Source organism: Dermacentor variabilis, chromosome 9 (genome assembly GCF_050947875.1).
Source record: "Dermacentor variabilis isolate Ectoservices chromosome 9, ASM5094787v1, whole genome shotgun sequence".
Taxonomy (NCBI): domain Eukaryota; kingdom Metazoa; phylum Arthropoda; class Arachnida; order Ixodida; family Ixodidae; genus Dermacentor; species Dermacentor variabilis.
In genome coordinates, this window is record NC_134576.1 from 111,208,187 (window position 1) to 111,223,731 (window position 15,545).

At 45.6% G+C, this 15,545-nt stretch overlaps 1 protein-coding gene across 1 annotated transcript in view; it reads left to right on the forward strand.

Annotated features, from left to right (window-relative positions):
* Positions 1 to 12,064, forward strand: part of LOC142558495 (sodium- and chloride-dependent glycine transporter 2-like) — a 36,749-nt gene extending 24,685 nt beyond the window's left edge. Inside the window, exons 9-14 of the mRNA XM_075670623.1 lie at positions 219 to 364; positions 3,390 to 3,518; positions 4,435 to 4,534; positions 7,099 to 7,199; positions 8,084 to 8,239; positions 11,735 to 12,064. Coding sequence (XP_075526738.1) covers positions 219 to 364; positions 3,390 to 3,518; positions 4,435 to 4,534; positions 7,099 to 7,199; positions 8,084 to 8,239; positions 11,735 to 12,064 — 962 coding nt within the window. The remainder of the gene's footprint in view (positions 1 to 218; positions 365 to 3,389; positions 3,519 to 4,434; positions 4,535 to 7,098; positions 7,200 to 8,083; positions 8,240 to 11,734) is intronic.
* Positions 12,065 to 15,545: the final 3,481 nt, after the last annotated feature.

Genomic DNA, 15,545 nt, shown 5'->3' on the forward strand with positions numbered 1-15,545 from the left:
GTTTTGTGTCTTGTTCCAGCTTTCATTCGTGCTGTTTTGTAGCAACCAGTGTAGTGCAGCTCACGAAACCGTTACCACACCATTTCAGGGCTAGCGCTATATACAAGCAATTCCGCGGTAATCGCTCGCAGTTATCGCCGTCCTAGTGAACTAATAAACGTTTGTTTTAAAGAAGACTAACCCACTTACACTGGTGCCAACGCTTCTGCCGTTCGCAGGCGACATTCATGCTGATGGCTTGTACACCACAGGACTCGGGTTGGTATTCGTGGCCTACCCGCAGGCCATTTCGACCGTTTCCCAGGCCAAACTTTGGGCGGCTACTTTCTTCGCCATGCTCTTCCTCCTCACTCTGGGATCACAAGTGAGCATTACACTCTTCCCCCTTTTGCCCTGAACTGAAACCCCGAACAGGTTCCCAATCATTTTGTGGGCTATTCTGATAGAACATCGCGGTAGCCAGAGGCCTAAGTGATACACCAGGCATTGCCCGCTATGCCGATGAGCTCTCTCTCTACACTTCTGTGCATCGAGTCACACCTAGTCTTGCTACGTTGCCTAAATTTTCTTAATTCGGCGAGCTTCTCTTGCAAGCCGTAATGCGGCCCACTTCGGACGTGCTGGGTTTGCAGTGAGGGCTAGAAGACGAGTGTTAGACCTTGCACCAGCTAAACCAGGTGGGCTGAATACCTTTCTCACTCCACGCCCATTATTCCAGTAGGTCGGCGATTCCAGAGTGCTCCAGCTCTTGACTTTCCTTCCCCTAACCTTTCCCATTCCTGTATCCCTAGTGCAGGGTAGCCAAGCACGCTTTATCACAGCTAACCTCATTGCCTTTCGTGACTCCTGCGTGACATCGCGCCCTAAATCTCTGTACTAGGTACAAATCCCCTGCAACATAACGAACTGGGATATGGAGTAGCGATCATTTGTAGACTGTCGAGTGTAGAATCCATAAATAAGGGAGGCTAAGAAAGCTCTAACAAAGTAGAAAATTGGTCATCTTATCTCTGAAACCATTTCTTGTCATTGCGGACTTAATCTCGGTATTCTTTCGCTACAATTTGTAGCCGTGTGACTGTCCTTCCTCGTCTAGCAGGGCCCACTACCCTTGAATGCGAAAGCTGGAAAACGAAGAAACTTGCCTTCACAGGCCGTGCTCGAGACGCTCGGAGAACAATGTGCAGCACAGAGAACTCGAAAAACTGTACACCTGGGCATGAATATCGCACATGCTGGAAACGCCGGTGGTGAGGGGGGTTCAGTGTAGCCAAGTGAACACAGTAGCATTTAAACATTAATTTGCCATGAAAAATATATCTACTGTAGTGTACGTATCATAAACATTGCGTCCAACTCTCTCTGTTGTTTGGAGTTTATATTTCCCACAGCGGAGGGTCAAAACAAACATGCTTCTCAGGATTCAGCACCCACATATAGTGATACAGCCATCAAAAAAAAAGTGAGAGAGAGAGAGAGAGGGAGAAAGAGAGAAATTAAATATTTTATTGATCAGAAAGGAGGAGACGCCACCCCTACAGACGTGTCTCTGGCATGGGTTTGCTCCTCACGATTTGTCCGGATGAAGGTTGTTCCTGAAATACTGGACAAAGAAGCTCTGCTGTCTAGTGTACTTCATCAGCACTTCTTGGCGTCTCTGAAAGTGTCACCACACCATATTTATTACCCTACTACAAGGTGTCCCAGCTACCCGCCGTGGTTGCTCAGTGGCTATGGTGTTGGGCTGCTGAGCACGAGGTCGCGGGATCGAATCCCGGCCACGGCGGCCGCATTTCGATGGGGGCGAAATGCGAAAACACCCGTGTGCTTAGATTTAGGTGCACGTTAAAGAACCCCAGGTGGTCAAAATTTCCGGAGTCCTCCACTACGGCGTGCCTCATAATCAGAAAGTGGTTTTGGCACGTAAAACCCCAAATATTATTATTATTATTAAGGTGTCCCAGCTAACTTTAGCTAGAGTTAAAAGATATGCAGATGCACTTTAAGGCAACGCCACGAAATGCACGCCGCTGAGTATTGTATAGAGTACGCCGCACTATTTTTTGTATTCTGCTTGAGTGCATAATTAGTCAATATTATTTAGCTACTTCTGAAGCAACGCAGTCAGTCAAATAGATCCAATTAGAAAGTTGTAGAGAGCCTTGCAAAAAGCAAAAAAAAGAAAACAGTTTCTAGCTGTCTATCTATTAGGTATTAGTGTTTTCCCGCTTACTGCAGAATCCCGCTAAATCCGAAAGAAAGTAGCACGTGACATGCCCACTTGCGCGTCGTGATTGCAGCGCTCCCATCGTTTCTCGTACAAACGAACATAGCACCTAGCAGGGTGTGCTGCCGCTTAAAAGGCGACAGGGCAGTGACACAGGCTTTGGCTGTGTGATTTACGCCACCGATGCGCTTCCCTCGCGGGGATTAATGATAGCGATAAGCAGGCGCAGCGGCAGCACACAAGGCAAGATGCTTTGTTCCTTTGTACGCTGAGTGTTTGGGAGCACTGAAATCGCGGCGCGCAAGCGGACATGTCACGTGGTATTTCTATTTTTTTTTTCTTAATATCTCCGGCGTTTGCAGTAAGCGGAAAAAGCCTAATGCCTAATAGAAAGTTAGAAACTGTGTAATCAGACGCTTTGCAAAGCGTTCTGCAACTTTACAATTAGTATTGTTTGCCCAACATTGTTGCTTGCGAAGTTGGTTAAATAATCTTGGCTAATTATGCGATTAAGCAGAATACAACAAATAGTGCGACTTCTTCCATACAAATGTCAGCAACGTGCATTTGGTCGCGTCTCCTTAGAGTGCATCGGCATCTTTTTTAATTCTGGCTAAAGTTAGCTGGGACACCCTGTATACGCCAAGAAAAGAATAGCATAGCAAAAAAATAAAAAATAAAAAAAGTAAACTGTCGCCACCCAGGATTTAATTCCAAGTGTACGACGTGGTGAGTCATCTTGCTGTCATTGAAGTTGTCGTCGTCGTGTCTGTCGCGTAGTTCGTTCCTGCTCTAACATCGCCGCCACTGGCATCGTGGTCGCGCCGTTCTCATTGTTCTCAGTTAAACACGTTGTGGGGCTGGTTGGTGCATAGATTTCAAAAGATGAAGCGCCAACAGTGACGGTACACTAAGAAGGAAGAAAGACAGGACAAGGCGCCTCGTGCTGTCTTTATTGCTTCTTAGTGTGGCGTCATTGTTGGCGCTTCATCTTTCGAAAGCACTGTTCTCGTTCTCAGACTAGTTAGCGGTATCCTGGGTGGCGCTCAATGGTCGCTTCGTAGCGATACGCTGCAAATGCTGTTCTGGCAGGACGTTACCGGCGTCAATCGCGTGAACGAAGACAAGTCGAAAAGCAAACGTCTCTCGCCTTTGCGCACAGATGGCGTTCGTGGAGAGCCTCTTGTCTGCACTGAAGGACCAGTTCGAGAACTTGCACCAGCGTCGCACCACCCTCGCCGCAGTCGCTTGCTGCGTCGGCTTCCTGCTCGGCTTACCGCTCACTATGCAGGTGATTGAGGGGCAGGGTGGGGTTACAGCACGAAGGACACGCACACAACACAGCATTAGTCCGCACACACACGGGCGCGCGCGCACGCACACTAGCGTTGACACACACACACACACACACGTACACACACACACACACACGCACACGCGCACACACACACGCGCACACACACACACACACACACACACACACACACACACACACACACACACACACACACACACACACACACACACACACACACGGGCACGCACGCACACACATACAAACGCACGCACGCACGCACGCACGCTCACGAAACGATACGATTAAACATAGAGGATGACCATGACTGCGGACATTAGGACATACTCACACAGAAAGAAAACGTAAGTGGGGATCCCAATTTTTGTATATTTGCCCCCACTACTGAAGCCTGGAATATAAGACACGTACCAGCAGGTTGCAAATATCGTCGAGGTAAGAAATCGTAATTACTACGAAACCAGGATTCAGTAACAAAATGTGCTATACATAAAAAAGTACAGTACTAATTCACGCTATTGCGATCATTTTCTTTAATAATTGTTTTCTTTACCATACTGAACGCACAAAAAACAGTGTTTTCGTGATGCGCGCAGCGAAAAGTAACTACATACGAGCGAGCGCCTGTGTAACCTGTACAACGAACAAATTATTTTGTCCCGGTTCTATCACGAGCTGTCAAGTGCGCAACTTTTACAACGAAGTCGCATGTATAACGAATGATTTCGGAGGTCCCAAATACTTCGTTATAAAGGCGCTCGACAATGGATACGTAACTAGAAAGAATACGTAACCAGGAAAGAAAGCGGCACTGCTATGTTTCAAGACATAGCCGAAATGTCTTTACAAAATCTAGTAAAGAGATAGGCTCAGACTATATCGAAACATGCAGGGAGGGTTCTACATACTCAACGCCATCGACACCGAAGTAGGCGGGAACTTGCTTCGGTGGATCGCACTCTTCGAGATTGTCTACATGATTGTTGGCTACGGTACGTTTCCTATATCGTACGTTCTCTTAACTTCTCACTACTACACCTCTGAGGAAACTATCTTCGGGAACCCACTGGTATGTGGATGCATATATCTGTCACGTGCACAATGGCTAGTTTCAAACAAGATACGTTAATGTGATCATTTTTCTTGCGCTCTCACTACAAAATAAAATTGCAACTTTTTCTCAAATGCAGCAAAAATCTGTGCTCCTTCTCTTAGTGCAACTCAAATTTTTTCAAGTCTTCTAAATATACTGTAGCTCCGTTCAAATAGTTGGAAGACGCAGCAGATCCTGCTAAAACCTGGAGAGAGGCTAGGCACATAACCGCTTTTCAAGTCGATTACTTATCTGATACGATCGTAAAGAACTCACTTTTTATTTAAATACGAGAGTGAGATTATGAGTGCACAGTTTTTCGTTACGTGGATACTGTAACTGTCGGATCCTGTCTGTTGTGATGTCTAGTGCTTTTCCTTGCAAAAACACAACGATGTCATGCTTACGATTTACATGCTGCCATGTTATTCACAGGGACCATGTTGACACTTCTTTCTCGTCTTTTATGACGTCACACCGGACATGAAAAGCTATTCACGGAAGATTTTTTTTTGCTGCGTGTACTGTACTGGCTTAAATGTCGAGCTGTAGTTAGTTCCAAGTTTCTCAGAATCAGGCAGTAACATTATCATCACACCACTTTTATGTAGTTCCACATTCATCTGACTTGCTATTCCAGATAGGCATTTCACTCAATCGCACTCGAGTTAATTTTGAGGAGGATTATAGTGCATGTGCAACATAACGCACAAGAGGGATATGCGCCAGGAACTGCTTGTACCATTGCTTTGGTGAAAATCTCTCTAGCGTAGTTGTCATTGATGTGCTACGACATTTAGCATTTCGGGTTTCAAGATAAGACGTATATTAAAGCGATAATTTTTTTTATTTGTAGTGCAAATGGTACAACGCGCGAAGTCAAGCTTTTGACATCTGTGGTCGATCGTGCTTTACAGCTTTATCTTTTGTAGCGAAGGCCGGCTCAAGCAAAGAACGTTTTCGTTGTGGCTCATAGCGTTTGGGTCGCAGCTTTCAACTACGTTCTGTGCAACTTCCCTGCAAAGCAATTTCATTGAAAAGATAATTTTACATTTCAATTGTATCCATCTTTGGCATTTTTATTTTCTAGTTTACATGAAGCTTTCCTTTTGTTTCTCTCTTTTTTTTGCTTTCAACATTTAAGACAAACCACGGAATCATTGCTTCTGCTTCACTCCATGTTGCCCAAATTCTGGCCGACAGCCTCTTGTCAACTTAACTATATACCGAGTCAGGGTTGGCTAGAGTTGTTCAACTTTTATCAACAACTGGTTGATTATAGACGCCCTTTTGGCTGTGCGAGAAAAATGTTTATTTAATACGAGTAGCTGGCAGGGGAACCGATACACGAAAAGCAAGGTTTCGAACCAACAATTATTGTTGAGAGAGAGTACTGGCATGCAGTCTCAATTGATGAACGGCAACTTACGCGTACCCTAGAAAAAAAAAAGAAATCATAATTAGCGCGTTCTGTCCCTAATAATCTATGGCATCAAGTGTTCGAGGAGCGCTAAAGAAAAACACCTAGCAACTTAAGCCTAAATTGAGGAAGTAATCTTATCAAAACTCAATGTTCGCAACTTTTGCGGTATGCCGTTGATTTCTTAAAAAAAAAACACACAAAATAAATTGAATCGCAAACTATTATTTTTTTTTAAATTCGCGCCGAAACTTCGTTACCAGTGCGTCAATGTAACGTCATGGATTAAAAAAAATATGAATTTGGGTTCTTGTGGCGCAATAAAGGTGCCCAAACGTGTTAAGTCACGTTATTTGCCTGTTTAAATACAATGTAGTAGGCCACCGCTGTGTCGTCTAGTCGGGAACAACACGTGAACGTCGTGTTCCAGACGGCGCACCAGACGGCGCATGCGCAGTGCTGGGCAGGTGCTCACCACTCAAGTGCGCTTGAGAAAACAAAACTAAGCGTCTACCACGCATTTATTTTGACCGCGCAGGACGTACCGTCATGCATCCCGCTCCAGTATGGCAAGACGTCTGCAGACTTTAACTGAAAAAGAAATATCGAGTTTACTATGCACCGAATGCGCCGAAACTTCTTCAGCTTGCTGTGGGACGCGTACTGTAACATAATTAAATCTCCCTAATTTGGTGTAATGACCAAGTTCAAGTTTCTATTATGGCCCAGTAGTATGACGTACGCAATCTACTTCGATAACCGTACTCGCTAAAATCGGTGCTTGAATGTTAAAATTTTAAATGTTGAAGCATGTGTTGCAAATAATCTATTTAGTATAACTTTGACGTGGCCGAAAATTGAAGGTAACAAATCAGACCATATGAAATAAGATAATGTCATAGTTAATGGACTATATCAAATTTTCCCACTATACCCGGCATCAGTAAGGTACAGTATCGAGATGCCCTAAAACGTAGAAATAGAAGAATTGGCTCACACCTAGGGCTTGTGCAATTTTGTCTCTTGCGCTCTCTCTTTTTCAGGTATAAATAGGCTGAGCCTGGACGCCGAGTTTATGATGGGCTGGCCAATGGGCTTACCGATAGAAATTTGCTGGAAGTTTTTCTGCCCAATCCTGCTACTGGTGAGTTTACGGAAGGATATTTCCATAGAGGACCCAGCCGCGTATTTCGACTTGTGGAAGGACTTCGATTTAAGCTAGCGCGTGCGTGCGATGTTATCGTGCTTAATTAACTTGCTGCTTTGCGCAGCGATAACAACACCTTTACCTCTACAAAACGACCCTTGTCTTTATGGGCTCGGCAGATATCTCCCCGGTGCACTTTCGGAACTCACGCATTAAACAGTGCAAACTCTAATCAACCTCATCTGCGCGAATCATTGAGATATTAAGCTACGATAACGCGGCAAACGTGGTGTGTGTATCACACCAGGGGCGGGGGAGGGTGTCCATAAACTGAAAAGCCGATCGAGCACAAGGGAGGTCGAGCCAAATGAGGTTCGTTCGCGTTTCGAAGTCCCAGCTCCCGCTTCACGCGCTGAAGGTAGCAGCACAACACACTCGCTCCGACTGCGAAATCCGAACTTCAATTTCGAAAAAAAAAAGTTTATGCGGACTGGACCTGAATTAATTTGCGTTCGTGTGAAAAGTCAGGCGTTTGAGTAAAGTGGAATGTGTCCTTCGTAGGATTTAGGCGTATTGAATGGGCAATTATGCTTTGCGTATTATTAATGTAGCCGGCGTTAAGATCGGCATTATAAGTGTATCATATTGTTAGAGTGAATGTGCATTGGCCGTCACTTTGTCTATGTGAATATTCTCGTTTTGCTTTACGATTCGCTCTCCCCCTTTTTCTTCGTGTAATGACAGGAACACTTAAAATGCTAATAGGTAATCCTGATAATGATGAAGCTGAGGAAGATGGATATTTATGGATGGAAAATATTCTTTTCAACTTTTCAAATGCCCGAACCATTTTGATGTGACTTATCTTCCGTCTGTACCAGTTCGTCTGCATCAGCAGCATTTTCGAGACGAGACCGTTGACCCTGGGTGCCTACGTCTATCCTCAGTGGGTTGAGGTCATTGGCAAGGTGCTTTTCGTGACGCCTGTCTTGGTCATGGCTGGCGGTGGCGTCGCACACCTTGTCAAGTGCCAGGGGGTGAGCGACTGCGCATGCGCGAAGCACTTCGTGCGCTGCATACCGATATTATAGTGGACATCAACGCGTAAAAGCGGAGCTCGACTGTCCATTGAATGAGTAGAGCAGGTAACCGATGACCTAATACAGTTACAGAATGGGTGCTAAGGGAAGGCAGTGTGATGAAATCAGAAACTTTGCAGACACAACTTGTAATGAGCTAGTGAAAGGGTGGGATGATTAGAGATCGCTGGGAGAGGCCTCAGCCCAGGCCAGTGCACGTAAAGACGATCAGTATGATGATCATGATGAAGTACCATCATCGCACGAGCATAGGAATGCAAATGCGGGCCTAAGGCCTGTCGAAAGTCCTGCTTGAGGATGTTTCACGTTACCACACGAAACGCGAAACGATTTCTTTTACAATAAAACAAAAAAGATACTGCCAGTTAATACAGCAGCATACCTGTGCTGTTAGAAGTAACAGCATCCTGATTTGTAAGAACATGTCAGATGAAAGGCACAACATGTTAAAGGCACGCCTGTTAAAGCAAAGCATTGAATTTAAATTTGCTTGTCAATCATTTCAGTCAAATGATCGTCCATCTTAAGGATCCACACACAAAAAAATCTATTTTCTTCCGGAGTAATATTCTACATTGATAGGGTGCTTATCCTTATAACCATTTCACCGTTTCTTTTAAAGCTTCACCGTTGCCTCAGCAGCATGTCTTCAGAATGAGTCAGAACTAAGTGGCCCGTTGTACATTTCTGTATCGCCGTGTAAGGGAAGGAGACACAGTAGCATGCTTGTATATCTATCTTACGGGCAAATGGTGCTCTGCGATAAATTCATTTGAAAAAATCCCGGTTAGCTCAGTTGGCAATCTATCTTACGGGCAAATGGTGCTCTGCGATAAATTCATTTGAAAAAATCCCGGTTAGCTCAGTTGGCAAAGCAACCAGCCCTGAAAGGTGTTGATCCGAGGTTTGATCTTCGGACCGACACAGGCTTCCTTTTAAGACCACGAAATCATTCATTTGAAGAAAATAACAAGCTTCTTTTTGGAGTTTCAGGCTACTCTCAGGCGATCGATCACGTTTCCTTTTCGCGAAGCTTCTGCCATCTCACGAATTTCCGCAAAACTAATGCGCTTTTTCCGTGGCGTCCGAGATCTGACTCGGAGAATTTGGGAGAGAAATCTCGGAGGCCGTGCTTCTTCGATTTTTCTGCGCTTCGGGTTTCCGAATAAATACGCTTCGCGCTGCGATCTTCTAGCCGCATTATTTGCTGCCGACGTCCCTGGCAATGGCGCTCATCTTGCGTGTTGGAACCCAAGATTAGGTCATATTTCCTGCTTCAAATGCTTGCTTTCTTTCTGAGAAAGTTGCCTGGGTTTTTCATTGTTGAGCACAATATGTTGACGGGCTAGTTGGTGCGAGTCCATGATTACTTTGTTTGGCGCAAAACAACGGACACAAGAGAGAAACAAGCGCCTCAACAACAAGTTCGTTGTTTTGCGCTAAACAAAGTAATTGTTTTCATTGTTGCTTCGTGCCACTTTCTCGTAAATTAAAGAAAAGCAAAATTTCTGAATAAATTCGAATACGAGTGTTTGAGAAAGAAGACCTTCGAATATCCAGTCCAATCCAGATCCTTTCTCATCTCTAAATAAAGTAATTATACATGGCTTGGAGTCTGTCTCGCAATGCAAATCTCCTTAAGCTTATTTCTAAATGTTACATTAATATTTCACATTTGAGAAACCGCTGCTTCAGTTAACTGACCACCTTGTAAATGAGAAACTAAACGCACCAGGGTAGTCCAGTGGCTATGGCATTGTACCGCCTAAGTGGAGGACAGTGGTTCGATCCCGAGCGAATTTCGATGGGGGCAAAGTGAAAAGACACTCCTTTATTTTGATTTAGATGCACGTAAGAGAACCTCAGCTGGCAAAAATTAATCCGCAGTCCCCCACGTCGGTGTTGTTTATATGACACCGTGGCTATGGCACGCTAAACCGCGAAATTAATTTTTAAGAAGGAGGTGACTATTTCAAAATGCTACTTCTTGGGTGATTTCGCAATTCCTACTATCCGAGGGGCGTGCTAAACGACAATGCCATCGGGAACGAGGAGAGGGCGAAACCGAGGTACCCGAATTTCGTTAATCACAACCATGTGAAGCCGACAGATAATGAAGTCAAGGAAAGCACAAGGGAACTTATGATTTTGTTGGTCGCTGGAACCTGCAACGTGTGATCCTAGTGAACGCGGCTTCTACTTTGTCCAGGAGCGGCCCACTTTTTTCACCACCTCCTTTCTGGGATTAGACCAGTTTAGTAGAGTAATATCTCCAGGACTGGCCTACCTTTCTCTGGAAGAAGCCCATACCTATAAGCATGTCAGTTGAAGTCTAGCGCTCTGTCCTGTCCCACCTTTCTTCTCTTCAGTCTCGTTCGCGCTAGTAACTATGTCACAGCAACTGCATCAGCACCAACTAGCCCGAATTTCGGTGTTAATAACTTACCGAGAAGGTGTGCGAAATCTTAGGAAAGAAGGCGCAGAAGGCTTCGCTTGAATTAGGAAATTATTCGCGCGATGGCCTACGGGTATCTTTTATATACTGAAATGCCGCGCCTGTAGTTCCAATATTTCCATGTATTTTTCGCATAATTTTTTTGTGTAAGGATTATGGAATCTATATGAATATTCCATGTAAATTCTGTGTAACTACCGTAGGAGTCGTACGGAAGATGTCTGAAATTAATGGTCTGCACATGCAACGTTTGAGTACGGTGCGAATACTGGGAAGAAGTTAATGCGACCGGATCATGTACGGTCATAGAAAGCGGTACAAGGCAGATTAGAAAAGCTGTGAGAAAAAAAACAGGTTATTGCGATGTATAGAAAAAATCCTAGGATAAAAAACATGTACAGCATACCTGATTAAATAAAGCAGGCTAGGTGACCCTTTGTGACCGCCCTGTTGCAAAGTGGATGCCAATAAATAACCATTATCATAACGATAATTGTCATTCTCATAGGTAGGAAATTAGGCAAGATAAGAACAAGGGCTTGGTGGAGCAACCCAGGTACCCGTTTCAATGGGAACGCTCATAGCATCAATCCATCCACCCTGCGCAGGTCCACGGCTCCCGTAACGAGATCAACCCGTAACTGGTACGAAGACTGAAGACAGGCTAGAGGTCTCTAATCTCTACTTGACCCGCCGTGGTTGCTCAGTGGCTATGGAGTTAGGCTGCTGAGCACGAGGTCGCGGGATCGAATCCCGGCCACAGCGGCCGCATTTAGATGGGCGCGAAATGCGAAAACATCCGTGTACTTACATTTAGGTGCACGTTAAAGAACCCCAGGTGGTCAAAATTTCCGGAGTCCTCCACTACGGCGTGCCTCATAATCAGCAAGTGGTTTTGGCACGTAAAACCCCATAACTTTCTTTTTAATCTCTGCTTTTCGTAAGCAGCAATGTTACCGCCGCTGCGGCAATCGCAGAGATGGTCCGAGGCCGTGCTGCCCCGACCCGAGTGGGGCCCCAAGGAAGCGAGCACGCTGTTGCGCTACCAGCTGTTCCTTTTCGATCGAGCCGTGTTGCCGCCGGGGAAGGAGTGGGCCGACCAGGAGCCCCTGAAGAAGGCCGCGCTCGCACTGGGCTGGCGGCAGCACGCGGGGGCCGAGAAGGACGCCGTGGCGGCGCCGTCCCCAGGCTCTGCTGGCTCCGTCGAAGCAGCCCAGAAAGAGCAAATGCTGGAGCCGTCTCCAGCCGCTGTTGCTATTGCCGGGAACGGTGGAAATGCCGCTGGCGCCGCAAAGGAAGTTGTCTGAATCGAAGCGACGAAAAAAAAGGCATATGCATGTATTCAAGGTGTTTCTATGTAAAATCGTGTCTTCCTTGCGCCGATACTCTTTCTTTCTCTGTCTGTCTCTCTCTCTCTCTCTCTCTCTCTCTCTCTCTCTCTCTCTCTATATATATATATATATATATATATATATATATATATATATATATATATATATATATATATATATATGTCTTCGAGGAGGAAGCCTGCGACGTCGGTTGCACAGCTGGTTGGTAGAGCCTGAGTGATCGCGTAGTGGGTCGTGTAGTCGGTAGCGACTGCTATTCTTTCATTTTCGCAGGCAGATAGCGGGAAGGGCCGAAGAAAGTCAAGGCCAATCCTAAAAAATAGCTTCGATGGTACGTCAAGGGGTTGAAGGCGGCCAGCTGGTTGTACCGCCGGTTTCTTGTGGCGCTCTTGTTCACAGGAAGCGACGTAACGGCAGACGGAACGGCAAATACCGGGCGAAAGGAAGCCATGCCGAAAACGGTCATACCTCACAGAAATTACGAGGTGACCCGCAGCTGTGCGACGTTATTTTGACGCATATGTGTGGGAATAACCAAAAGCAGCTCGAACAGTCAGGGTGCATGCTGCAACTGTGCAAGGCACCATCCTGCAGTAACAACATGCACAGAGAAGGTGAAGATGTCTCACGAGTCAGCCGGAGAATGACCTCTCGCAAGTAAGGGTCACGGCGTTGCTCATCTCCGATGTTCTGAAACTCAGTGAGCGACAGCATGCAGGTATACTCGAGGCTGTCGGGAAGCTCCGGTTGGTATATCGGATGGCGCGACGCGAATTCAGCGTCTTCATGCAATCGGTCGCTCTTACGCACAACTCTGTATGAGTGGTCTTGGAGTCGTAGAGCCCACCGACCGAGATGTCCAGTAGTGTCCTTTACGGCCGAAAGCCAGCATAATGCGAGATGCTCGGTGATGAGTGGTGAATGTCTAGCCCTACAAGTAGAGGCGAAATGTACCCACCGCCAAAACGAGGGCAAGGCACTCGCTCTCAGTAATGAAGTAATTACGCCCCGCTTAGGACGGAAGACAGCTAGCGTACGCAATAATATGGTCGCAGCCTTGCTCGCGCAGAGCAAAAACAGCGCCGATTCGATGACCGCTGGCATTGGCGCGAGCTTCCGTTGGGCCGGTGACGTCAAACGGGGCGACAACTGGTGGCGAAGCGAACCACACGGGAAGCTCGGCGAACGGAGTAGCTTGTCCCGGACCCCAGACGAAAGCCCCGCATTTCTTGAGAAGTTCTGTGAGAGGACTCCCAACACTGGCGAAATTGCGTGCGAACTTGTGGAAGTATCAGCAGAGGCCCACAAAGGTTTGGGACGTCGTTGGCACAGGTTGGCACGGGGAAATTCTTGACGACGCGAACATTCTTGGGATCGGGATGGACGGCGTAAGAATCGACGAGGTGTCCGAGCACAGTAGGTTGCTGCCTGCGGAAAAGAAAGAATTGTGGAAAGACGCTTGAGGTGCGCGGCAAAAGTTGGTGAATAGGCAGTAAAGCCATCGAGGTAGCACTGGCAGACTGACTGCATAAAACCGTGAAGGACAGCGTCCATCATACATTCAAATGTAGCCGGGGCATTACATAACCCGAACAGCATCACTTTAAACTAATAGAGGCCATTAGGTGTAATAAAAGCGGTCTTTTCAGGGACCATGGCGTCACCTGCAATCTGCATGTACCAGGAGCGAAGGTCCATTGAAGAAAGCTATTTTGCACCATGTCAACAATCGAGGGCGTCATCTATCCGTCGCAGTGGATACGCGCTTCTTTTGTTGTCTTTTTTGTTACTTTGTCGAGCTGGCAAATTACTTAGTTTTTGACTACCTTTGGCGCTTATTCATAAGGAACATCATTCCTGTTTTACAAAGCAAATTTTCTTGTATAGGTTTCGGTACGGCTATGTTATTTTGCGATTTGCTTTAGCCTATGTTGGCCACCATGTGTTCCAGCCTCTCGAGGAACATAAGTGTAATAAAATTGTTAGCTATGTAGATGACCTTATTTTGAACGAAAAAACCAGTCAAAAACACAAAGGACAAAAGGATAGGTTCAAGGAGGTTGTCCTTTGTGTTTTTGACTGGTTTTTTCGTTCATGTATGTACCAACTGGCCCAGATTTCAACCCTTCTGCAAAGGCCTTATTTTGTTTAAGGTTGGCACATTTGAGTGTTTCGCACATTAGTGTCATGAAAGTGTATCCATCATACGCAATTCTCTTCGTCCCCTCGTTTTCCCGACTAAAATTCCAGTAGACTGAATCATTAGATTCTTAGATGTTGAATTTTGTTTTCACTGAACACCTTACCTGTTGGTGTTATGAATGCAAGGCAAATAAGCCACTTGTGGCCTTCCGTTCGGGCAATTCAAATTTAGTGAAAAGGGGCATGACTAAGGCGTACTTTAACCGCGCATTTATTAGGTCCCGCCAAAATTTAGTTGACCTACGCTTCGACAACAAAGCTTCGCAGCTTATAAAAGCAGGCCATCCAGGATCCTGCTTCGAGTCCGGACGTGCCTAACACAGGAGATTGCCCTTCTTTTGGAAGAAAAATTTAACAAAGTCCTCCTCATCGACCAGGTATCTCGCAGTCTAAAGAAACTACCTGCACGAGGGAACGTACAAATGTTTTTTTTTTGTTTCAGCACCTAGTATAAATAAGCAGTTTGTGTTAAAAAGATAAATAAATAAAACGATAAGACAGAACCTGCAAAGAATGTGAAATGTAAATGTCAAAAGAAACATGCAGAAAAAAATGAACTCAGTGCAAAACATGTGTCGTCTATCGCAATGCTTTGTCCTGTAATCGGTGTTATGCGAGAAAACTGGACGTTGCACAAACGAACGGTTATGAGAGCATAGCGGTAACGGTAAAAGAAAAAAAACGCCAGCTGATAGACTTTTTGCGCTACATTGCCGGAGGTGTGGGTACGAACAACTTTTCGACAAAACTGTTATCGTGATCACAATTAAATGTGACGTCATTAGCTCATAACTGAAGCTGAACATTCAGAATTTCGTAGATGCATGCCTCAGCAAAGCTTCCCTAACTTTGGCAAGAATTGAATTTCGTGCACCTGCGATGACGATTTTTGTCTTTCCTGAGTTTTTTTGCGGGAGCTCTCTCTCGGTCTTCTTTGGTTTTTTTTAGTATAATGTAGTTCACGTAACCTGTGACGTCGTTTACACAAGTTTGTTCAGCTCGGCGAAGAAAATAAACATCATACTTTATCAGCTCCTCTGTGTGCAACGCGCCTTATTTTGTCCTCGTAGCTCAACTGTCTTTAGTCAAGATGTTACCAAGAAGCCCACCATCGCCATCTATGCCCATACCACCATTTCACCTGGCGACATTCGTTTACATTACCGACTGGATTCATGAGTTCCCATGTCTCAGTTCTCCTCATGTGGCGTAGAGCTCGAAGTAAACAGCAGCG